This window comes from Hyperoodon ampullatus (assembly GCF_949752795.1).
Source record: "Hyperoodon ampullatus genome assembly, chromosome: 15".
NCBI lineage: Eukaryota > Metazoa > Chordata > Mammalia > Artiodactyla > Ziphiidae > Hyperoodon > Hyperoodon ampullatus.
In genome coordinates, this window is record NC_136928.1 from 54,294,744 (window position 1) to 54,320,452 (window position 25,709).

Genomic DNA, 25,709 nt, shown 5'->3' on the forward strand with positions numbered 1-25,709 from the left:
GCACTTGGCGCGCTCCCTGGGGACTGCACTGGGAACCTAAAAGTTTTTTGTTTTTATATTTTTATGCAGATGTATTTATATTTTTATGCAGATGTATTTATAAAGACATAGGTAATTTTTTTCCCTCCTTGTCTCCACCGCCTTGAAAGCGAGAACTTTTGGCAGAGGACGGAGGAAGAAGCTCAGCAACATTTTGGGGGGAGGTTGGGGTTGTTTTTTTTTAAGAAAAAAAAATTTGAGTGCATAGCGATGGAGAAAACATTCCGACCGCTCCCACTGAATCCCACCTTTATCCCACCTCCCTACGGTGTGCTCGGGTCCTTGCTGGAGAACCCGCTGAAGCTCCCCCTTCATCACGAAGACGCATTTAGTAAAGATAAAGACAAGGAAAAGAAGCTGGATGATGACAGTAAGAGCCCGACGGTCCCCCAGTCAGCATTCTTGGGACCCACCTTATGGGACAAAACCCTTCCCTATGATGGAGATACTTTCCAGGTGGAATACATGGACCTGGAGGAGTTTCTGTCGGAAAATGGTATTCCCCCCAGCCCGTCTCAGCATGACCACAGCCCTCAACCTCCCGGGCCACAGCCTGCTTCCTCAGCTGCCCCCTCCGTCATGGACCTCAGCAGTCGGACCTCTGCATCCATTCACTCTGGCATCCCATCCCCAAACTGCATGCAGAGCCCCATCAGACCAGACCAGCTGTTGCCAGCCAACCACAATACTCCGAGCCCCACTGACCCTGACAGCATCCAGGTCCCGGTGGGCTATAAGCCAGACCCAGCTGACCTTGCCCTCTCCAGCATCCCCGGGTAGGAAATGTTTGACCCTTGCAAACCCAAGTTCTCTGAGGAAGAACTGAAGCCACAGCCTGTGATTAAGAAAGCTCGCAAAGTCTTCATCCCAGATGATCTGAAGAGCACTGGAGGAAAAAGTACCTGGCAGATTTAAGTCACTGCTGTCATCCAATACTTCAGATTACCTTCAGTGATGCAGAATCATAAAATGTCCAGGTTTTGGGACTTCCCTGGTGGCGCAATGATTAAGAATCCACCTGCAGGGACTTCCCTGCTGGCGCAGTGGTTAAGAATCTGTCAGCCAATGCAGGGGACACAGGTTCAAGCCATGGTCCAGGAAGCTCCCACATGCCGTGAAGCAACTAAGCCTGTGTGCCACAACTACTGAAGCCCACATGCCTAGAGCCTGTGCTCCGCAACAAGAGAAGCCACTGCAATGAGAAGCCCACGCACTGCAACTAGAGTAAGCCCGCGTGCAGCAACAAAGACCCAACGCAGCCAAAAATAAAAAAAAATAATAATCAATAAATAAATTTATATAAAAAAACAAAACTCCAAGGTACTTTGATATATTTAATCAGGTTATAACATTATACCTTGGGACAGGAGACCAGAGGTGAGTCCAGGGGCACTCAATGTTCTTCCATAAAAAATGGTTTAGTCTTTTGAAATGACATAAAAATTTTGACAGAAGGCAGCCTGGGCCGAAGCATGCCGAGGAGCACCATCAGCCGCTCCTGGCAGTCTATTTTTATTGAGATTTGTGAAGACAGCAGATGCATTCCCAGAGCTCTCTCACTGGTACAATGGCCCTCACCACCACCCATTTCCTAGGGTGGGAAACAAACAGAGCTGCTGAATCACTGATTTCAGAAACAAGTCATCAAAAGGACAGTCTTCACACACCAGATCATAATATTATACTTAGAGGCATCCACATTAGATACCCTCTTCATGGTATAAAGACATTGAGAAATGATGTTACTCAATGCAGAAAACGAATAAGAAAAATAACGATCTGCAGTATACTCACATACCACAGGGGAAATAAGCCAGAGGAGAGCAGATTAAAAAGAAGTTTATTGTATAATTCATCAACTTCCTCTCTCAGATGATCTGACTCTGTCCCACTGAAAACTCACCTCTCTTCTGAGCCTGTTCCTTTGGTTTTCCTGACACACTGAGTCCTGCTTCAGTAGTACCCTTGGGACAAAAGCCATGCCATCTCAGAGAAAGGTTAAGAGCACCTCCAGCTGATGCTCCCTTGGTCTGTAACACTACACAGCAGAAGCTATTCTCAAGGGTCCCCATTTGATAAAGATGGAGACATAGCAGGAAGTCCCCTCGTCCCTGTGCAGTGCAATGGAAGATCTGCTGATCGACCAAAACTCAAGCATCTTGACACGGGGTGGGGAGGGGATCCCAGGGCATCTCCTTAGGGGGTCAGGAGAGGGTGAGAGATGCCTGTACAGCCCCTCTGCCCCTCTCATCTCTGGAGTCTTTTCTGACCCAGCCTTTACTCTGAAAAAGATTTCGCTGCCTCAGGATGATGGTGTTCCATCCCCTTTGCCATAGGATCTCTAATCACAGGAACCTACAGAAAGCTGAATGAGCCCTCTTTATAAACCTAATTTTGTCTTTAATACTCTTCTAAATAACTTAAGGGCAACTTTTCTTTATAGATACTGGCCCCTTTTATGTGCAAATATACATTGGAACATACTGATTTACCTTCAAGCAAATCCAAGAGTCATTTTTTTGAGAATCATAACTTTAGGTAAGAAATCAATGTAATTATAAGGAAAGTATTGACATTTTATTTATATACAATTCACATATGACTACAAAAACTTTGGTTGATATTGTAACAATTTTCAAAATAGAACATTAATAATAGTTCTTCTTTAAAGGAGGGGATGGAATCTTAACACTTAATGAACACCGACGATGTGTCAGAGTCAATGCTGGGAATATCATATAATTTAATTAAAACACATCTCACCTTTAAGTGATTGTGGCTTTCCTCTATTTCTTTTTTCTCCCCTCTCTCTGACACGAATATAGTTCCTATCCCCTAAGTTCCAGAAAAAGGAGGGGGTACGATATGGGCAGAGGAGCTTCACAGAGGCAGGAGATGGAGGTGACGGCTTTGATTAGACAATAATGGCTTACACTTTGCAGTCTGAGCAAAGAAAAATTGCTCTACATTCCTCTACATTCCTCTCTGTATTTGCAGACACAAACCCATCTCCGATACACAGAAAACAGAAACATCTCCCAGGTACGTGCTACACTCAACACACAGATCAGGGGTGCTTATTTACCCAGTGGAAACAACCTTAGACTTGGAGTTTATATCTCATCTCTGCTACTTGTTAGCAGTGTGACTTTGGGCAAATCCCTTCACCTCTTTGAGCTTCAGTTTTTTTCAGTATTAAAATGCAGGTTATAACACCTACCTCATAAAAGTGTTTGGAAGATCAAGTGGTATAAAGTAGGTGAAAATTTTTAATCATTATAACAACACCGTTAAGGCAAATGAAATCTGTACTTTACAGAAGAGGGGAAAAAAAAAAAAAAAGGTTAAGGAAACCAAGTGATTTACCCAAAGCCACATAGGAAATAATCAGAGAAGCCAGCAATTAATCCCTTCCGACTCTGAACAGTCAGATGTGCTTTTTTCCACGGCACAGACAAATTCCATCTCCCCTGCCGCCCTCCCTTTTGGGCTCTCAGACATGGAAATTAATGCCTCTTCTATCCCCACTGATCTCAGGGCCTTCTCTCTTCACAGCCACCTGGTGTTAGCCAAGTCAGCCAAGTGTGGTAGATACTTGGTTTGCTGGCATTAGGAATGTCATCAAAGCATCTGTAAGTCAGAAAAGGAGACAGGATTTGGAAAGCACCACGACGGCATGTGGCGCACCACTGGACCTACAGCCTGACAGGAAAGGCTGAAAGTAGGGGGACTGACACGGATCTGGGTAAGTCTACACTGACTCCAAAAAATGAGGCTTCTTATGTAGGCAGGTTTTGTTTGTTACCCTTGGAATTTAAGTTCCATTAGGACAGTCACAGAGGCCTGTGTGTGGCTGGGTGCCACAGGTTAAGAGGACACAGAGTGCTGACTTCCAGCCCCCAGGCATACCAGGGCCTTTAAAGGACCAGGGCCAGGGCCAGGTGAAAGACAGTGACTTCCAGAAGATAAGAAGGAGCTGTCCATCTTTTTTTTTTAATGTCAGGTAAAATCCTTTCTACCAGCAGAAATCCAGAGACTCTTTTCCCATTATGAAGAACCTCCAACTGAGGGTGGAGGCTGAGCAAAGGGGGCAAGCTGCTAAGAAGGGGACAGGAAGCCCTAAAGCTGAGAGACCTGGATATTTCAGTACAATCAGGCTTTGCTTCCAGTTAGATTAGTTCTGCCCACCGACATCCTGTGTGGTTGCTCATCTGTCTGACATGCTGATAATTACAGCACTGCTAATTGATTTTATTATTGGATCACACAGGGCAAAGCTCTTCCATGAATTTGTCCCTATCAATTCCAGTGTATAATGGTATTAACTCTCCCATGAAAACTCACTATTAGCCTAACATTTTTTTCTAGTACTTTGAGCTCACCTTGGAAACTCACGTTAGTCAGGATCTTATATCCTGAGGAGACAAGAAACAGATGCATTATCCCAAGGAAAAGGTCCACACGGAATACAAAAATGGGGACATTTTCTAAAATATGTGTTTCTGTTCCACTGTTGCCTCTCAGCTCCACGTCCATCCACTTAAACTCAGCTTTGCGATTCTCGGTGGGGTTGGGACTCCGTAAATCCATTTCAACTCTGCCATCCAGATCCCTGTTGCACCAGCAGGGGGTGCCCGAGGGCACCTACAAGGCTGGGGGCCCGGCAACAGGCTTGCTCCTTCCTGCTCCCGTCGGCATCACCCCGAGGAGCAGCAGCAGTGTGTGTCGGTTCCCAGTTTTTCTTCACACTCCCAGAACCAGCCGCATCACACTTTCTGAGTGATGCCAGCACCGACAGAGCAGCGCCCTTTCCTCGAGGGTCTGAGTTCCAGCTCCTTGGGCTTCTAGCTGTAATAACCCCAACTTGTCCCTTTTGCTCTCGCAGCTCTAGTGATGGTGGCTGTTTCCTGTCCCCCAGCCCATGCTCCCCATTTACCTATTCTGTCCTTCAATATCTGTCATATTGATTCTGATATTACAAGAGCTGTTAAAATAACTTACGTAGTTTCTACTTTGCTGATTAATACAGCACGTTTGAGAGCCTCAACTTCATTTATAACAGTGGTTAAAAGAGCAGACTCTGGGGCTTCCCTGGTGGCGCAGTGGTTGAGAACCTGCCTGCCAATGCAGGGGACACGGGTTTGAGCCCTGGTCTGGGGAGATCCCACATGCCGCGAAGCAACTAGGCCCATGAGCCACAACTACTGAGCCTGCGCGTCTGGAGACTGTGCTCTGCAACAAAGAGAGGCCGCGACAGTGAGAGGCCTGCGCACTGCGATGAAGAGTGGCCCCCGCTTGCTGCAACTAGAGAAAGCCCTCGCACAGAAACGAAGACCCAACACAGCCAAAAATAAAGAAAGAAAGAAAGAAAAAAAAAAAGAGCAGACTCTGAAATCAGTCACACCCGGATGGGAACCCCAACCCATTTACGCAGTACTTGGTAACTCCGGAAGAGTTAATTCACCTCTCTCGGTCTCATTTTTCTTAATCACTTTCATTTATTCAACTAACATTTATTGAGCACCCCCCAAGTTCCAGGCACTGTGCCAGGCAGTAGAGATACCATGTTATGCAAAACAGTTAAGTCCCCTGACTTGAAACCTTCTGTCAATGGAATCAGATGAGATAATGCAGGTCACATGTCATCAGCCTTCCTCTCTGTACCATGACAGGGGAGCAAAGACAAATGGTTCTTGAAAAAAGTGTAACATCTATGTCTCTTCAGAAAATGAGACAAGTGTCTTTTCCTCAACAAGGCTGAAGGTCTCAGTCAACATAACATCAGGGATTCATTGTGTGCCCTGTCCGTTCCTCCTGTTCAGAGCAGAGAAGCAATGACCTCGCAAAAGTATTCATTCAGAAGGAAATGCGACAAACAGCCCTAGAGAGGAAACACCACATAATGGCATTTTTTAGAAATTCCAAAGAGACAGGTTCCTGTTATACAAGGAAAGAACAAAAGGAGCTGCAATGCAGGAGTAGGACTGGGGCCCAGAATGACCATGACCATGACCATGGGGTGTGAGTGGAGAAAGATAGAAAGCTGCTGTTCCAGCATCAGTCACAGCGAGAGTCTTTTTACCATAAAGAATATATAAATATCAAATAAACCAGAACTTACTTTCTGCAGTAGGACTATATACCTAGACAGTCCAGGGAGGTGATAAGATGGAAAAGAAAGTTTCTTTATTCCATTTAAGCCTGAACCTAAAGGTCCCATGCTGTGGGCAAGGAAAAGCTGGAAAGAAATTCAATCTCCACAGTTTGACACAATCCTTCCTTGGACTTCTTCTGACTAGACATCAGGCATATTGAGGCAAGGATGGCCAATGTCCTCATTAGCAAGGAAGTATTTCTGCAAGACTACTGTGCAGCTAAATTCTTGAAAGCTCAGTGCCTGGAACTTGGTGGGTGCTCAATAAACGCTGGTTGAATAAATGAAAGTGATTAAGAAAAATGAGACCTAGAGAGGTGAATTAAATCTACAACACAGGGCTTCCCTGGTGGCGCAGTGGTTGGGAGTCCGCCTGCTGATGCAGGAGACACGGGATTGTGCCCCGGTCTGGGAAGATCCCACATGCCGCGGAGCGGCTGGGCCCATGAGCCATGGCCGCTGAGCCTGCGCATCTGGAGCCTGTGCTCCACAGCGGGGGAGGTCCCAGCAGTGAGAGGCCCATGTACTGCAAACCCCCCCCCAAAAAAAATCTACAGCACATTGATATCCTATAAATGCAAACTAAACACTTCACCCTCAATTTTTTATTCATTTTGACATCACCATGACTATCAAAGTCATACTGAAGGAAAATAACCATGGGAAATTATTACTAGAAGGTCTATTCCACATCCTTGCTCTCGGGCCTTGTTATAATTTACTGTCACTGAAGGAATTTAGAGTACCACAAGGCATGAAAAGCCTGGAGACAGTTTTATTCATAAATAAATGCCAACATTTAAACAATCAAGACAGCGTCAAACTCCAGGTGTTGAAATCAATATTGAATATTGAAATTCAATATTGAATATTGAAATCAACAATATATACTGCCTGGATGATTTGTTACACTTGTGTTTATAGTCTGAACGGGAAGATAATTCAGTTCCACCTGAAGAGCCATTATATGGCCAAGCCCCAGAGAAGTACTTTGGATAAGAGGTGATATTTCTCAGTTTTTCCATTTCAAACAAATTATTGGCTCTGTATTTAAGACATCAACCATGCAATTCTTTTCATGACCTGTAGTACCCTTGAGCAATTAAGAAAATTGATAAGGTGAAAGAAGTCAGGGACAAATGCCAAATTTAAAATGATCCACACAACACCGAAGAACCCCCAGACAACACTGCTGTCTCAGACATGAGGCGAAATAATCCCTTCTGCTCAAGAAAACATAAATGAGCAGTGAGTGTGCATCACAGCAAGAGCATTATTACCCAGAAGAGGCAACCTGCTAAATACAGACTTCATTTTCAAACAAGCCTCCTAACGGGAAATGTGAACCGAAAGGTCCCTTCTGAGGAGATGGAAAAATGTCACTTGGCAACATGTCTTCCCTGTGGCCCATGGCAGCCTTCCCTCATATCCCCCTTCCCACACAGTTCAATCAGGGCGTAGAAGAACCTGTTTGTTACACATTCCTGGATGTGGCAGGCAACACTCGGGAGCAGGCAAGGGCAGAGATGCCCTAGCCTACGGGATCGGCCCCCAGAATTCCTGGGCTTACATACCATCCAGGCCATTGTGATGACTGTAGTTTCTTTTCCCCAAAATGCTCAGAGACGTGTGATTCGGGGTGGTTAGCATCCGCTTGGTAGTTGGGGTTTGTAGGCTTGGTGTAGATCGAATTACATTAGGTTTCTTCGAAGGATGGATCTCTGACAGGGGGAAGAAAGGTTTCTCAACTCAGAACATGGTATTAAAAATCTGTGTGCACTTACATCGGCTAATAGGCACACATCTTATTCTTATTTCTTAATGAGCTAAGAGCCAGTTCCTTATGAACCAGCTTATTTTCCCAAGGACTTGCATAATGAATCAACTTCAAGTGCTGTTACCATGGCTTTAATTTATCAAAAGGGAGCTGGTTCTGCCCCTGTTAGCTGAAGCTCTGAGCTTCACGTTGTGAGTATAAGAAAAAAAAAAAAAAGCCACTTCGGAAGGTCACTTAAACATGAGATTTATGAGGGGAAAAAGGTGTCTGACTCTTCAAGGAATTAGAAATTCAAAGGCTATCTGGAGAGGTAGCCTCAAAGAAAACTACCCTTGTGCTCCATCAAACCAGGAACATAGATAGCATGTAGCACATCTGGTGTGTGAGAGCTTTCTGAAAAAACAGGATTCCTCCTCTGGCTCTGCAACTAGGATACAGGACCAGGGTCAATCACTCCCAGCCAAAAACAATTTGATATAGATGAAATCTGACACCAAACACCAAATACTAGAGTTAAGAAGTAGCAGAAGATGGGACTTCGCTGGTGGTCCAGTGATTTAAGACTCTGCACTTCCACTGCTGGGCCGCGGGTTTGATCCCTGGTCAGGGAACTAAGGTCCCGCGTGGCATGGCCAAAAAAAAAAAAAAAAAAAAAAAGCAGCAGAAGAAAACTTTGACGGAGGATATATCACAAAACTGTAATGTGCATGTGGTACATGTGTGCTTATGTGAAGTATGTAGTTGTCAGTAGATGGACAGAAATTGCAACACTGTAGAAATTGGATTTAAGGACCTCAGTCTATCAGGCAACCTCTTCTCTAAAGCTAAACCTGCTCACTGATTCTGAGTCACCACCCAACATGCCAATCATGCACAAGCCACCCTGTCTTCCCAGGTGAGGGCCAGGGTATCAGCCTTATTTACTGAAATTTAGGAAGGGCTGTTAGGAGTATTGGTCCGGTCAAAATCCTACACTTGCTGAAATTTAGGAATGGATCAGGTACTAACCAAAATACAGTGCTGATTTTTTTTTCAACATGGTATTGAAGGTTTGCCAACCTCATATTTCATCACAACCTCCATACGCTATGCTCCATCAGGACCAGAAAACCTGCCTTCCCTGATCCGATTTTCCAGAGCCTTTGTTCATCTAGTTCTCTTGGCCTCATAAGGGGAAAAACATTCTTTTTCTATCTATTCAAATACTACCTATTTTTCAAGCTTCAGATCAACTATTACTTTCTTCACATAAGTTGCCCTAACTCCCATCAGAAATAACTATCCCTTCCTCCAAGTGCCCAATGCTTATTACCTGTAATTCTTTTATAGGATCTAATCCTTTGCTCAATTGTTCTTACCTGTGTGCCTTCCCGGCTAGTTGAAGATTTTTGAGGGCAAGGTTGTATTCATCTTGGTGTTCCCCAAATCACTTAGTGAAGTGTCTTGTACATAGTAAATACTCAGAAATATGTTATACAGGGAAGTGGTTCAGTTAGTAAGGACAGCACTGCTTTGGGCTTATCTGGTAGAGACAGAAACCAATTTGCCCATAGCAGGAACACATAATTACCTATGGAAATGCTGACTAATATGCAATTATATTCTATTTTTTATGATCATAAACTTTCCCTTGGAAGGTGGGAGGGGCTTCTAGGATTAGGCCCTGCAAGGGAACACAGATAGCAAACTTCAAGGATTTGATCACCATGAGCTAGGTCGTGCCTGTGATAACCATGTGATATTTTGGGGGGCTATCAAAGCAACTCTTTGGGCCCTGAGGAATAAAACAGGAAATAAGGTGGCTAAGTAACATCAAAGAAGGAGCTATGCACTTCTGACTCCTAGGATGCTCTGATGAGGACCAGATAATACACCAACTTTAAGGCTACACTTTGATTTTTAAAAGACTGGATGTCTTAAGTCTGAACACTCACAAATATAAATCTTTCTGACAGAGTAATAACGTTCAATGCAACTCTGAGAATATACTTCACTTTTACTGAGAAGATGAAAAAGCAAGAATATTAGAAGCATAAAAACATGCCATTATAGCTTCTAGGTATAGTAGGAACCATTTTAGCAGTCATTATTTTGTAAATTATTTATCTTAAAACTTTCCCCCAAAAAAGGTTATTGCCTAGTAATTTTATACTATTCCTAATTATGATATTTCAAAATGTAAATGGAACCATCATCTTTGGCGACTTCTAAGTTAAATAACATGATAAAAACCAGAAAGCAATACTAATGCTTTCCTTTCAAGTAACCTTAATTGGCACATTAAAACTATAAATATTGTTTAAAGGTGGGTTAAAAGCCAGTTTTATCTGTTTAAAAAAAAAAAAGTAAATAAACCAATCTTTATTTAAGGGAAGGGGTGAGGTGGGTTTGAAATAGTGGAAGGATCTAAATAAAAATATTAAGAATATTCATCCTTAATTTTATAATAACCTAGAATGGTGACAGATGGTAATTAGAATTATCACGGTGATCATCCTGTAATGTGTATAAATGGCAGATCACTATGTGGTGATCCTGAAACTAATATAACATTGTAAGTCAATTATACTTCAGTTAAAAAAAAATATTCATCCTCTAATAATTTAGTGATTCTTATTTTCCTTTTTGCTTAATCTGTATTTATATTCATAAATATACATTACATTTTTATTCAATGATATTTTCGGAAAAAGTAAACTTATCTATAACTCTGTATGTTTTGTGTGTGTTTTGGTAATAAAAAGTTTCTGAAATAAAATAAATTGATTATACATATGAAGGTATCCAATTGCAGCTACTTGAAAGGCTTGCATTTAATTTAGGTATGTCAATTTTGAATAGCCAATTATAAGATACAGAAATTGTCGAGTTTTTCTTCTGTTAGGAAATACCCACCTAAATACCCAATGATACATGCCAAAGGTTTCCTAGTGCTTTTGCTTTTCAGTGGACTTCCAGATAGGTCCGCATGTCTGTCTGCATCTGAGGAGAGAGAGAAACACGGAGACAACCAATGAGGCTGATTTCTCTGCCTATGCTACATACACCACAGAAATAAAATGTGCAAGTGGAAAACAGTGCAAAAAATCCTCCAGATTCCTCCATAATTTCCTCTGGGGCTTAAGAAAACCGTTTTCAGTTCTGGTTCAAATGACTGAATGGGATTTTACCTGGAGAATACTCACTTTAAAGTCCCTTATGAATGTAGCTAACATCTTACACGCACATGCTTTCTTTCTGTGCATGCTCATCTGTAAAATAGCCATGGCATTTCTACATTATAGTAGAAAAACTTCCATAAAGTATGAGGTGTTATCAGTCCTAATGGAAGATAAATCTGGCATGGAAGACAAAAATGACAGCTAACAAAGGTAACACACTTGACCATCCCTGACCTAGATGGAGTGGGTCTCTATGGAGGAGTCTTCATCTATCGCGATTAAATTCAATTCCATTAGATTAGAGCTTCCCAAAAGTAAAAATGGGTCATTTGGTTTTATCACTAGTTTTCTATCCTTCATATCCTACTACGATGTCATTAGTGCTGAGATTTAAAAGGTTACCTGTATGCAGACAGGTAGTTCATCCAATAGTCAGAATAGTAAAATACTGTGATGGATATTAGTTCATAGAGGTCACATCACATTCCTCATACCCTACCATAAAACAGTTCAGAGAAAAATAAAGCACACAACAGAAACACTGTCTGCGTTTTAATTTTTAAGCTGTCATTAGATGGAAGAGTAGATGTGAAACATGGCTGCCTCTCATACCAAAGAGTTAAGCTGTAGAGTGTGAAGCAACAAAAACAATGTGTATTGAAATGTTTTTTAAATTTGCAGATACTGTCAGAAAGCTTAACAGAGTAGCTTTAGCAGATATGATTCTGCTATGTTTATGCCTTTTCCCACCTTCACATTTTAGACAAAAATGTCCTACAGATTTTCTGTGGCTGAGACCACATTTCTAGGCCTACATACAGGAAATTTTCTTTGACCTCCACAGGGATTCTCTGCACTATTAGTGTTAAAATGTATAATTCAATCCGGAACTTCAAATGATTTAAAATTAAAAATTAACATTTTCATTAGCTCTAGCCCTCTCAACAAGGAAACGCTTATCCAATAACTATTAAACAGGAAAAGGTGAGAAAGCAGCATTTAAAAATATTGAAATAGACAAAGCACAAACTGCAGACAGCCTGGAATCTGAATATATATCCCAAGCACTGGCTAATTACTATGCAACCACTGACAACTATAAATGGTCCAGTTTATTTTCCTCCTACTCAGCTGATTTCCTTTGAGCAAAAAAAAATCACTAAGCTATGAAGCTTTTCACCTGTTATTGAATAATAGTGAAGATACAGTCAGAAATATAATAAGCATATTTTGGAGGAGTAATCTAAACAAACATTAAAAAGCAGTCCAAACCCTGCAAGGATCAAACACCTGTCAAATCACTGTGTGCTTACAGTAATAATTCCTTCCTAATATTACTAATTCACCTAAAATTCAAGTTCTACGTAGGAAGAGGACGAGAAGAAATTTATTTTCTATTAATAAAATAAAGCTTGAATGAATCATCTTAGTATTCGCTCCATGTTTTGGACAAAAACCATTACTGTATTACTAGTAATAAGATTAACTTTGCTCTTTATTCCAGCCTATAAGGCCCAAAGGAAAACTGCCAATGTGACTTCAAGTGATGAACTCCCACATGACTGTCACCTTGACGATAATCAACAAACCCATCAAAGGAGTCACCAACACAATACCCACAGACATTTCACTTTATATTAACCTGCTTTTAATTTCTCACTAAATTAGTAGGATTCATTATGTAATGTTCCCAGTGAGAATTTACAGAGCACCTGAGTGGGAGATCAAAGCTGTTTAGAAGGATCCATATTTCATCAATCTTCATTATATTTTATAGGAAGTAGTTGGTGGCAAGATCAGTCTCAACTGTGAATAAATTAGGATGAAAGGTGGGTGCTAAGACTACTGCATGACTGTTTAACATAAAAATTGCATCCATTCAGTGACTATACCGAATATAAATAGAAAAAAATAGTTTCTGTCCCGAGGAAATGATCATAAACATAGATGATCAGGTCCACTTTTGAGTTGGTTAAAAAGAATCCTGGTCTGTACTCAAGACCAGGCCAGTGGTACCTTGCTCTCAAATTATTCACCTAACTATATTTAAAGAGATAATTAATTAGTACCCATTAAAAGCACACAGGTAAAGAAAGCAACCTGAGAAATGCCTGAAGAAACCAGAAGGAATCAAAATCTGGCCAGAGGGAGAGCATTTTCACCTCACTCAAATGGCTTGACTGAGCACAAGGCATATTTCCCTGGCCTCCTAGAGGATGAGCTATATCTCCCTGAGGTAAACCTGGAAAAAGTTACCTTTTTTTGTAACTCATGGCTATCTTTCTAAAATGTTTTGGAAATATTAGAGGGGAAAATAAAACAGAAAGCTTGCAGAAAGTACATACTGAATCAAAATTCACAAAAATATCTCACATGGGCCTTCAAAACTGCTATCAAAGTAAAACCATCCATAGAATTTTCTTATAGGAATTATAAAGGCATTTCTAAACAAGACACAAAACGCATGTGCCATTAAAAATTTTTTTTTAAAAAGATAAATTCAACTACTTAAAAAATCTGCTTGGCAAATACATCATCAACAAAATCAAAGACAAAATGGGGGAAATATTTGCATTACAGATCAAGAGCTAACTTCCTTAAAATATAAAAAGTTCCCATGAGTCAGTAAGACTTTTAATAGAAAACAGGCCAGGGGCAAAAACAGTTGACAAAAAAGGAAATACAAATGGTTGTCAAATATATGCTAAATTTTCTACCTCATTCAAAATGAGAAATGCAAGCTAAAATAACTTACATGTCACCTGTCAACTAGTTAAGGGTTTCAGAGATGGATAACACCGCTGGCAAGGTTCTAGAGAAACAGGCACTCTCTAGACACTGTGGTGGGAGTGTAAATCATAGTTTTTCTGAGGGCAACTGGGCAGTAACTATCAAAATTCAGAATGGAAGTTGCTTGACACAGACGTTTTACTTTTAGGGATTTAACCTATAAGCAGCTACATGCACATTTCATACATCTTTTTTTCTTTTCTTTTTTTTTTTTTTTGCTTTACGCGGGCCTCTCACTGTTGTGGCCTCTCCCGTTGTGGAGCACAGGCTCCGGACGCGCAGGCTCAGTGGCCATGGCTCACGGGCCCAGCCACTCCGCGGCATGTGGTATCTTCCTGGACTGGGGCACAAACCGCTGTCCCCTGCATCGGCAGGTGGACTCTCAACTACTGCGCCACCAGGGAAGCCCCATACATCAGTCTTAAATGATATCTGTATATTTGTTGCAACACTACTTGTAATAGAAAGGGATTGGAAACAACCTAGTTTTTTAAAAAATAGGAGAAGTACTGGCTCAAGTACAAGATAGACTATTATGCAGCTGATAAAAAAAGGAGGTGGGACTTCCCTGGCAGTCCAGTGATTATGACTCTGCACTTCCAATGCAGGGAGCACAGGTTCAATCCCTGGTCGGGGAACTAAGATCCTGCATGTCACGTGGCCAAAAATAAATAAATATACTTTAAAAAAAAAAGAAAGAAAATCACCCCCCCACACACACAAAAGAGGATGTAGCTCTCAATGTACTGGTATGGAATGGCCTCCAAGATACGTTAAGTAAAAAAGGCAAGGTGCAGAACAATGTAGACATTAACGTCTGTACAAAAACAAAAAATACACCTTCTTAGTTTCTTAGAGATACACAGGATGTCTCTGGATACTTCAGACACTGATGACAATGGTTACCTCCAAAAGAGGTAGGAATGGGAATGGCGTTAAGATTTCTAACTACTTTCGTACCTTTAAAAAAATCTTAAGTATCCATTCAAAGACAAATTTTTATCAAAATAATAAACTACCAAAATAAACAAGCCAAAACTGTTCTCCTAATGTTAGAACTTAAAATTTCACAAAACTTTATACAATTATTAACAGTAACTTTCACTGAGAAACCTCTAGAAATCTCATAAAATATATAACAAGTTTCTTCTGAATATGGGCCCTTGGGATAATACTTCTGAAGTCGATTTAACATCTTCAAACAGAAAAAAAGGGCTCCATGTATCTCTTGAAAACATTCATACTGGGGAACGGTGCTGTCATTCAAGTCTCGTGTGTTATCAACTCAGAAACTACTTAATTATCCATGCAAGCTAGAGGGGGCAGGTTAAGTCATTTGGATCCATTTCTCCGGGGACTTTTGCTTCATCTCTGAAATGCTGCTAATATACTACCTCTATTTAACCTCAGTCTCTGGATCTTGAGTCTCAAATAGAAGCCCTGTGCTCATCCGGTGTTGGGTGATTTTACAGATCTTTGACAAGTCAGTCATCCAGTAACTCAGTGGTAAAGTCTCATGATAGTAACAAAGGAGGAAAGCCATCATCATTATAGTATGGCTTTTTTTAATGAGGGGAGGGGTGTCAAGGGGAAGCAGGGGCAGGCTGTCTGAAACTTGATGCTGTTACAACTATGCAGTTGATCTGCAAATCTTGTCAAGGACATCGTACTTTTCTTTATGCAACGTTTTGGGTTTTGGTCTAGCAATTCATTTTTATTAAGCACTATCTACATGGTAGAACTGGCTCAGGCACTGTACTGATGTTAGCAATTTTTAGCATGGACTTACATATTTACATATAAAGGTATATCATTCAAATAAATAGGTATTTGGGATTTGGTTTTAACAGTAATTTTTTATATCTATATCTATAAAACACATGTTGGGGCTTCCCTGGTGGGTGCAGTGGTTGAGAGTCCGCCTGCCGATGCAGGGGATGCAGGTTCGTGCCCTGGTCCGGGAAGATCCCACATGCCGCGGAGCGGCTGGGCCCGTGAGCCATGGCCGCTGAGCATGCGCGTCCGGAGCCTGTGCTCCACAGCGGGAGAGGCCACAACAGTGAGAGGCCCGCGTACCGCAAAAACAAAACAAAATAAAAACAAAAACAACAACAAAAAAACACATGTTGGTCATAGTGTATACTTATTTCAAGTTTAAAAAAAATTTATAATAGGAAATATATTCCTATGACTCAAAATTGAAAAAGTTTAGAAGGATGAATAGTGGTAAGTCTCCTTCCCACCCTTTTCCCTCAGCCTCCCAGTTTCCCTTCCCAAAGATATTACTTCTTACATTTTCCTGCGATACTTTATGGATATGCAAACAAAGATTCCCCTGCTCACTATACTGTATTCCTTAACACCGGTTTCTTAGTGAAAATAAAGGCCAGAGAGCACTGCTGTAACAAATTTAAAAAAAAACAAAACTTCCTCTAAACAAGGATTAACTTGTAAGTGGAGATCTGAAAGTTATGACTATGCTCTCCCCCATGTAACTGAGAATTTATCTCCTCAGCTCCCCACTTCTTCACTCTTCTGCAGTCTGATACCCCATCAACTCTGGCTGTGATACTGGCTGTGGTGTTGCTGCCAAGGCCAGGAGCCATGGAAGGGGTCAACTTCTACACTTCTTATAAGAGGAAGAGTCTCAAGTTCACAGGCAAAACTAGTTTCCTTTTCCAATATTATAAAGAATTATTCTAAATGCATTAATTGGAGCTCTTGATCCATCAATATCTTTAGAATTACAAACTTTCACCTGATCTGAAAGTCATTCACCATCACGGTGATTGTTAACTTTTTGGGGGAGGGACAGGGTCACCACTGCCTTTGAGAAACCAAGGAAAGCTTACAAAAAAAAAAAAAAAAAAAAAAAACAAGCAAAAAAACAAATACAGCTTTAACCTCCCCCTGGACCATAAACATGGTTGCATACAGACATCAGGTTATTAACACCTAATCTTGCTAACAAGCCAAGATCAAGGAATCTGCTAAAGAGGTTGTGACAAAGTACAAATATAAGAAGGGAGAAGATAATGCAAGAAGCAATTAGATGCTAGGAAAAGAGTTCATTAGCTGCTTGCTGGGTGGGGGGACTGGGACTGAGTAGGTGGCTGCTGAAACTTTATAGTTTTACATCTCGAGGTAAAATTATTCTGAGAATCTGATTCTATGTGTAACTTGACCAATGAAGCTAAATACAAAATAAAATATGCTCCTTGACTCTCATCACAACAAAGGAGTCTGTTCTTTTATTACCATTATCATTATTATAGCTATATGTTTGTAGAAATAAAATGCAGGTAATTTAATCTCGACCCTTTTTTAGTAGCATGGCCTTTTAACTGAGAAAAATTAAAATAAGGTGACACAAAAACATACTTCATTGAAGAATCATCAAAATAAAGACAATTTGCAAATTAACTGAGAAATTAACAGAAGCTTAATGAGAAACAGAAGCTTCCTCGGAAGCCAATTTAGTTGGTGATAGTTTCTTTTCCATTCATAGCAACGAAGATGATCCTGGAGCCTGGCCAATTTTAATGGAAGAATTTCATTCACTTTCTTTCTCATGTGTTTTTTATTTTTTATATTTAATAAATTATATATAAACGTATGTGTTTTAAATCAGCTAAGCCATTTATTCATGGATATAAATATTTTCTAGTTCCTTAAAATGGCAAGAAAGTGATAACATAAATCCATGAACTCAGAAATGCTAGCACAAAACCTCAATATACATGCCTAAATTCTCACATATACATGAGTTTCATGTAGCTAAGTTTCCCCTCCATGGGACGCAGAGATTACTTGCAATTTCTACTCACTTTACAGAGCACTTTTCTTCTTCTTATAAAGCTTTTACCTGTAAGTTTTAAAGCCTTTCAACTGTTCTGTTGAAAATTATCTTTAGGAACAAAAAACACTTTTCAATCATCACTCCTTTTACCGATACCCTCTTTAAATCAAAATGGAACATCTCATAATAAGAAATTTCTTATCTCACAGATAGAGTTATCTACTGAATGTCTTTAAGATTTCCTACCTGTTAAGCCAGACAGCAAGTTTTCTCATCCCATAGGGAAAAAAAGTTTCATGGCTCTAACATGCTAAACAGGAATGTAACTAAAAGTAGCAAGACTAGAATCAGAGTTCACACACAAATTATGGACACATTTAGGGGTACATGGTAATAACAGAACAACCTGCAATTCATCGGTACATATGACCTTTGTTCTAACAACAACAAAAAAACATAAGCAACACTGAATGTGTTGATAATGAGTAATAAAGTCATGTAAATGTTATGTAGTAATGTATATGGTATATGATTATGAAATGGAAACCAAATTGGACAAATAGAAAGAATGCTCAACCACAAATTCAGACACTAGCTTGTAAAAATTAAATGTGTTTTTCAGAAAATTCACCCAAAAAACTTTAAAATTCATTTATAATTTGCTAAATCTTCTAATTTGTTATGAAACACCATGAATTTCCAGAATATTGTATGATAATTGTAAAAGGTTTGTGGGAAATTGAGAAGTTTACAAAGACATACAATTTCTCATTAGTGTAAATTGGCAAATTTTATTCTACCTTATAGGTAAAAATCCCTCTTCGATAAGGGCTTTCAGGTAATTCCATCACAAAACCCCACTGGATAGGATCACCTCCCATCAATCTTTTGCTGAGCACTACTTTCTCATAAAGACTGCAGAAGTTTCAATGTTTTCAGGTTGGCATTATACAAATGGCAGCAGACAAAACAATGTTAAAAAAAAAATAAACCAAATAAAAGGCTGTACACAAGAACTTATGTTTATTGCAAACAAAAACAAAAACAAAAAGAGAAAGAGAGGGAAAGAGAGGAAATGGTCAGAAGCACAACATATAAGGTTAAGAATTTAAAAGCATCTTACATTCTGCCCTAATGGCAGCATAATTAATAGGAACAAACGGCCGTCTTGCTGCCTGCCGCAGCCGGAGGGTATTTTTGCAGACCTGACGAGCAAATTTTGTGAAATATGTAGTGTGAAGGAAGAAAGCTTGACGGGTCTTCACTGCAGACTTTGGGCTCCCAGTGTTTCGGACCGGCATCCCCTGCATGGCCTGGCGAGACATGTGACTTCGAACTCGAGGGTCCTATAAAATCAGACACCAACAAACATGTAAAGAACAGAACTTGTCAAAATACAATACTCCTTGCATCCTGTTCAAAGAAAAGCGCAGTTTTTAAGTCTTTCACTGAAGAATCCATAACTTATTACGGGGTTGAGGATTTAAAAGTATGTACTTTGGAGTAGGAGGTGGGGAATAGAGAAGGAAACTGGGTGGAAGTAAGGGTGTCTGTGATCCTATATTTTTTTTCTCCTAAATTGACCTTAACAATCCAAAATCACATTCACAACAGTAAAAAATTGCCAGGGGAGAGACTATTTTTTAAAAAAAAGCATTGAAGGGGGTCCTTAAATCTTGCTAGCTCTCAAAAAGAACAACCTCCCTCTGGTAGACATAGGTGCCTGATATCTGCCATCTACGAGAATTTTACCAAAATCATATTTTAACTGTTGTTCACCTCAAGGTTGAGTCCATGCCTTCTTGTCCCTCCTACGATAGCCCAGGGACAGAAAGAATGCTCAGTTTGTACTTATTACTTTATGCAATGAAACACATTTTTAACAGTACTGAAAGGTTGCAAACTGTGTCCAAAAAAGCCATTAAAACCAGTATTTAATTTGTAAGCTCTCTACTCAGGCTAACACCTCACACACGTTGTTCTTCTTCTGAGTAATCTCTCAAGACGGATATTCTGAATACCTGAAAAAACTGGATTTGTCCCTGCCCCTATCTCCATACCCACCCTCAACGTTTCAGTACTACGTTTAGCTATAAAGCTTTGTTTGTTTTTCACTTATCCTATTCTGTACTTCTGTCTCCAAGGAATGATCCAGGCGCTGAAAAACACTACATTTCTCAACACTAAAAAGACTATTGCTTGTGTACCTCTGTAGCTGGGCTGGGAGGTAACTTCTCCTCTTCCGACTGGGTGGGCATTTTTAGGCCTCCGTATTTTTTCCAATAGAGCCAACAGGTTGCACATAACCTACACTGCATATTAGGTGGGCCCCAAGAATACCACTGATGAGACTGTGTAGCTAAAGATGGAGGAAAAATAAGAAAAAACAAAGAATGCGACATAACTTGTAATATCAATACACATAAGGTCAAATGTTTCAAAAATATTCCAAAGCCATCTTTAGTTTACAATGCTATTTTTCTTCTTCCAGTTTACCCAACAAACAGGAAAGTCTAATACATGTATGTATTTTTCAAGTGAGAATTCATTAAACCATTTATTTTTATAGATATCAAGTGCCTGTGGCCCTTACTAAGAGGGGCCATTAGGTGAAGTGCCCTATATTATACATTGTGCTGCTGAAGGAGTTTTTGTTGGTTCATTAAAAACATTTTGTACAATATTAAATATTAAAAATACTGTGTACATTTCTGGAAATAAGTTATCAGAAAGGTATTATTAAACTAAATCCAGGTTTTCAAACCTGTGGTTCAGAAACTACCTCAGGGTTTGAAGTGCTTAGAGGGACCCCTCAGATAAAGGTAGAAGTCTGACAGAAACAGGTATCTGTTTTCCATTCCGTTATTTTAATCAATAGATAAAATAATTATTTTACTTTTTCTCTCTTTAAAAACAGAATCCTTTTCCAGACTGTTAAGTCCCTGTCAAGTGAGCATGTGTAGCCAAGATCACGGCATGCTTAAGACCTGATAGCTCGATTGATTCATTCCTGAGCTAAAAACTACAAACCTGTGCTGCTTTGCTCTGAAGTTTAAAATACTGCCATATAACATTTAAAGCACTCCCACAATGGGTCTGAAGTTTAAGACAGAAAACACTGATGATGAACACTAAGTTAATAAGGTACATAAAATTACGATTCTGTAAGTTTGCCGAGGAATATCCTTCCCTTGATCTGTAAGTTACCTTTATCAGGTCAAAACGTTCAAACAGCACATCAGGGTGTCAACTAACACTTCATAAACCAATGTCAAAAAGAGAAGATATAGTGATCATTAGAGTCAAACTCTTAGTTTGTTGAAAATGATACTGTGAACCCATCATGTATTATTTTGGGAGGACTCCTTGCAAATAGCAGCCTAAAAACCTTTCCTCTTGTAATTTAAAAACAAATAGTAAAATAAGCTGATTTTTTTTAAAACACAAATTTTAAGAATCCTAAATATTAGGCATGGGCCTATTTTGGATTCTGAATATAAAATTTCACTCATATTTAAATATACATTTTCACCCAAATTAATCATGACATGTCATTTTAGTATGTCAACAAATGTCTTTCTCTTTATATAATTAACTCAAATTCAATGAAAGTGACAAATAGAAAACACCAAATTCTATCCTTCTATAAAGGTAAAACTTATATGTATATTATAGTAAGATACATTTTATAATAGATTATTTAATACATGGACCTAAAATTAAAATTGCTTATTTGTCACGCACACATAAAAATGGTGAAATAATTATTTAACATGAAAGGGGTTTGTAAGGCAAAAATAAGACACATTAAGCGACTACCACTTGTCTACAGGATTCTTCTTATTTTCATTTAAATATAAATGAAGTTCAAAATCTAATTGCCAACTCAAAAACAGTTATGCAATCCATGTAAAATTTTGACCAAAAGAATCTAATTTTCGGGCTTCCCTGGCGGCACAGTGGTTAAGAATCCGCCTGCCAATGCAGGGAACATGGGTTTGAGCCCTGGTCCGGGAAGATCTCACATGCCGCAGAGCAACTAAGCCCCATGCGCCACAACTACTGAGCCTGCGCTCTAGAGCCCGAGAGCCACAACTGCTGAGCCCGCGTGCCACAACTACTGAAGCCCATGTGCCTAGAGCCTGTGCTCTGCTCCCATCCACCGCAATGAGAAGCCTGAGCACCGCAACAAAGAGTAGCCCCCACTCGCTGCAACTAGAGAAAGCCCGCACACAGAAGCGAAGGCCCAATGCATCAATCAATAAATAAATAAATATTTATTTATTTTATTAAAAAATCTAATTTTCCACAGAGTGTTTCCCTTTGTTCTCCCATAGTGCAGAAAATGGTTAGACATATGCTATTTCTGTGAAGATAGCAATCTCCCTGGCTCACACCTTCCTTGGTTGCAGGAAAGATGATTATATGATTTGGCTTTGAAAGCCTTTTCCAATGCTGTAGCCTGGTGTGGAGTATGGAGCAGACTCAAAAACGCCCCTCATCCCTGTGTCCTTAGGGCAGCAGCCTACCCGCCCCCAGCCCCCAAGAGCTGCTGAGAGGCAAAAACTGGGCACCAAGTAGACTTTTAATAAATATGAGTGCCCTTCCCTCTTCCACCCCGGGCCACTATGATTGGAAGGAAACATAGATGACCGTGTCACCAATGTCCCATTTAAGAAATTATACTGTCGTTTGAGGTTTTAAATAAATATAAAAAATGTATCTGGGACTTCCCTGGCAGTCCAGTGGTTAAGACTCAGCATTTCCACTGCAGGGGGCATGGGTTCAATCCCTGTTTGGGGAACCCCACATGCCTCGAGGCGCAGCCAAAAAAAAAAGTGTCGACTACCTAGCAGTTCATCTCACCAACCCAATTTAACATCCAGGGCAAATATAATACTGCCGGCACTGGGTAGTTTTTTTTACATGGATAAATACTGATAAATAGACTGGGGCCCTGAGGCCAAAATTATCATAAAACAGCATCTCCCAAGCCAGTGCTCTAAGGGAAACTCATCTGAGGATTACAAATAGCAGTTTATCCACACGCAGGTCTTTCCTACAGAATTATTTGGAGCCTTTAATTTGTCAAAACATACTGAGAAACACCAAAAGGGGGTCTGGTATATTTCGTGGGACCATGGTTTGCACAAAGCTAATAACAGCTCTGAATACAGCTTACCACACACTGCTCAACAAACCCAGGACACCACAGAAGCAAATCAAAGGAAACCCAATACCTAAACTCAGTGTCCAGGTGGAAGGTAAGGATGGGCACCTGTTCACTCTGAGGCTACACTATTCTGCCCTCTGCGCAGTGCTGACCTCTCACACCTCCTGCCCGGCAGTGCCAGCACAATTCCCTTCCCTTCACCCACAACAGGCATCAAAGGAGCGGGGGAAGCCCTACTGGAGAAAACTTACCATAGCAGCTCTCACAGGCTCGCCCTAGGAGAGGGTTCTGCGGCTGGAATGCGGTTCCCACGGCTCCATTCACAGCACCAGGTTTGCCATTGCTGGTGGATATTTGGTTGGGATTTGGTTTGCTGCTTTCAATGAAATATAAAGTGAAGTGATAAAAATGACTTGCATAACAAGGTAAAAGGCTCTACATTTCATTATTGATTTATCTTAACTACACATAAGTAAACATTTGAATGTTTGGTGAAGAAGAAATAAACTGGTAAAAGTAAGGTGTTAAAAGGAACCCAAACCAGTTATCTTTACAAACCAACGTTATGTAAAAACCAATCTCTTAAGCCTGACACTCACAAAATAAATACACCGTATCTCTTCTCCACTCAAACACAATTTCCTTAGGACACCCTCTGATAAATTTGAAAGATACAACTTATTAAACTTTATCACCTATCATAAATTCTCCTGAGAATATAATTTTTGGATTAAATAGTTAAGCCAAGGGTAGTGTGTTGTGTGTAGAGAAAACCACTGTCTCATTCCTGCTGCTGATGTGACAGCTGCTGACTCCACGCATTGGCTCTCAAGGGAACTACACGAAAGCCACATGCCCAACTCTGAGACACTGTGGATATCAGCAAGGCATATCTCGAGAGGTAAAAGTCAGCATTTCAGGAGATTGTGACCACTCGTGATTTCTATTATGTTTGAATTTTTATGACGAAGATTAAGTAGCATTTGAAATTAAAAAAAACAATAAATGTATTTGAGGCATTTCTTTTTAAGAGGAAAAAGTTATATCTATCGATTTCCAGAGGCCATAATTCCTCACAGACATGTAACCCAGATTGTCTTGGTATTTACTGAGCAAACATGGCTCACTTTTTCCCATCTGGGGTAGCCTAACTCCCCTGCTTATCAGCCATGCCTAAGAATACTGTACAAGTGTACATAGTATGTCCTCAATACACTCATAATTCATTTAACATATATTTATTCAGTGCCCAGTAAACAAAAGTGCTGACATCAAGGAGCTTGCATTCTAGAGGAGCTTTCATGTCTATTTGCTGGGCAAAAAATAAGCAAGTAAATTAGCAAATTATTTGTTAGTAATGAATGCTGAATGACTAAATGCAGACCATACTCTATCTTCCTGTGGCTTGTGAAGTAATGAGAGTTCACAACTATTAAGACACCTGGAGTTTCAGCACAGAGTACGCTCGTGAGTTTCCTTTTTGCTGTTTCTCATTCCCACACTTACATTTACCAGTGAAAGCCTAATATGTAACCTTGGCCTGACGACAAATTAAGATTTCTTTCTGGGCTTCCCTGGTGGTGCAGTGGTTAAGAATCCACCTGCCAATGCAGGGGACACAGGTTTGATCCCTGGTCCGGGAAGATTCCACATGCCGCGGAGCAGCTAAGCCCATGAGCCACAACTACTGAGCCTGCACTCTAGAGCTCGCGAGCCACAACTACCGAGCCCGGGTGCCACAACTACTGAAGCCCACGTGCCACAACTACTGAAGCCCGCACGCCTAGAGCCCGTGCTTTGCAACAAGAGAAACCACCGCAATGAGAAGCCCACGCACCACAACGAAGATTAGCCCCCGCTCGCTGCAACTAGAGAAAGCCCGCATGCAGCAACAAAGACCCAACACAGCCAAAAATAATAAAAATAAATAAATTTTTTAAAAAAAATAAGATTTCTTTCTGGCACTGTTACTGTAATTCTTAGCTGACGCCCCATCGCCACCCAAGAAGAAATCATTTAACCTCTGTGTGCACTGAGGGCCCTATTCTATAAACAGGGCTAATATTTACACTTCAAATCTGTGCCAGCAATGTATTTTGAAGACAAATTGGTTTTAAAGACACATTTTAAACCAGACAGAACGTGTTTCTCCTCTTACAGTTTTCAGTTGGAAAAGTACAAAGTTAAAAGTGGTGATTCAGAATGACTAAGATTTCCAAGGGTATGTAAAAATATTTCTGATTTTTAAAATCTACTATACATAGAAAGAAGTGGTAGCCCCTTGAAGTCAAATGGCTGATAATGTCAGAAGGCTTTCTCCAAATATGAACATTTCTGACATTTTACACAGGGCAAAATGTATGTGTTAAGAGAGCTAATACAAATTTACAGTTGAGCGGCCTGAAAAAAGAATGAGAGTAAACACAACTTTAGTTGTTCAACTGAATCTAGAATGTTATTTGACTGAATAAACCACTGACCTTAATTCTAATAATCACAAAAGGAAAATGAGCGTGCAGAGATGGAATATAGACAGGTGAACCACTTGAAACATGTTTTGCAAAACCAAGTACCTACAGGTTACTTCTCAGGGGACAAGTGGTTAATGTCAATGTGACCATTTGAATACAGACAAACTTTTTAAAAAAAGTTTTTAAAGCTGCATTATATGAAACTGCCCTTCCTTTATCTAATGCCCAAACCTTTCCTCCCCTCATCTATGATCCAGATTGCAGCCCTCCTGCCCTCTTGAGAACTTTGTACACTTGATTCTCTCTCCTGGACCCTCCTCACTACCATGGAAACATAGTTCTCCA

The 25,709-nt window shown here is 40.2% G+C and overlaps 1 protein-coding gene and 1 pseudogene across 3 annotated transcripts in view; one reads left to right on the forward strand and one right to left on the reverse strand.

Annotated features, from left to right (window-relative positions):
- The first annotated feature begins 249 nt into the window (after window positions 1–249).
- On the forward strand, window positions 250–954 carry LOC307064227 (hepatic leukemia factor-like; annotated as a pseudogene). Its single transcript has one exon. The product of its transcript is annotated as a hepatic leukemia factor-like (transcript).
- A 2,659-nt stretch (window positions 955–3,613) lies between these two features.
- Window positions 3,614–25,709, reverse strand: part of MTA3 (metastasis associated 1 family member 3) — a gene marked incomplete at both ends in the record, with an annotated part of 150,390 nt that continues 128,294 nt past the window's right edge. The window contains 6 exons of one of the 2 annotated variants that reach the window (XM_079720939.1): window positions 3,614–3,669; window positions 7,768–7,914; window positions 10,866–10,952; window positions 18,844–19,066; window positions 19,928–20,079; window positions 23,145–23,269. In XM_079720939.1, the coding sequence (XP_079577065.1) occupies window positions 3,614–3,669; window positions 7,768–7,914; window positions 10,866–10,952; window positions 18,844–19,066; window positions 19,928–20,079; window positions 23,145–23,269 (790 nt within the window). Of the gene's footprint in view, window positions 3,670–7,767; window positions 7,915–10,865; window positions 10,953–18,724; window positions 19,067–19,927; window positions 20,080–23,144; window positions 23,270–25,709 lie in introns of those variants that run through there. The other variant, XM_079720940.1, reaches the window with a different exon arrangement.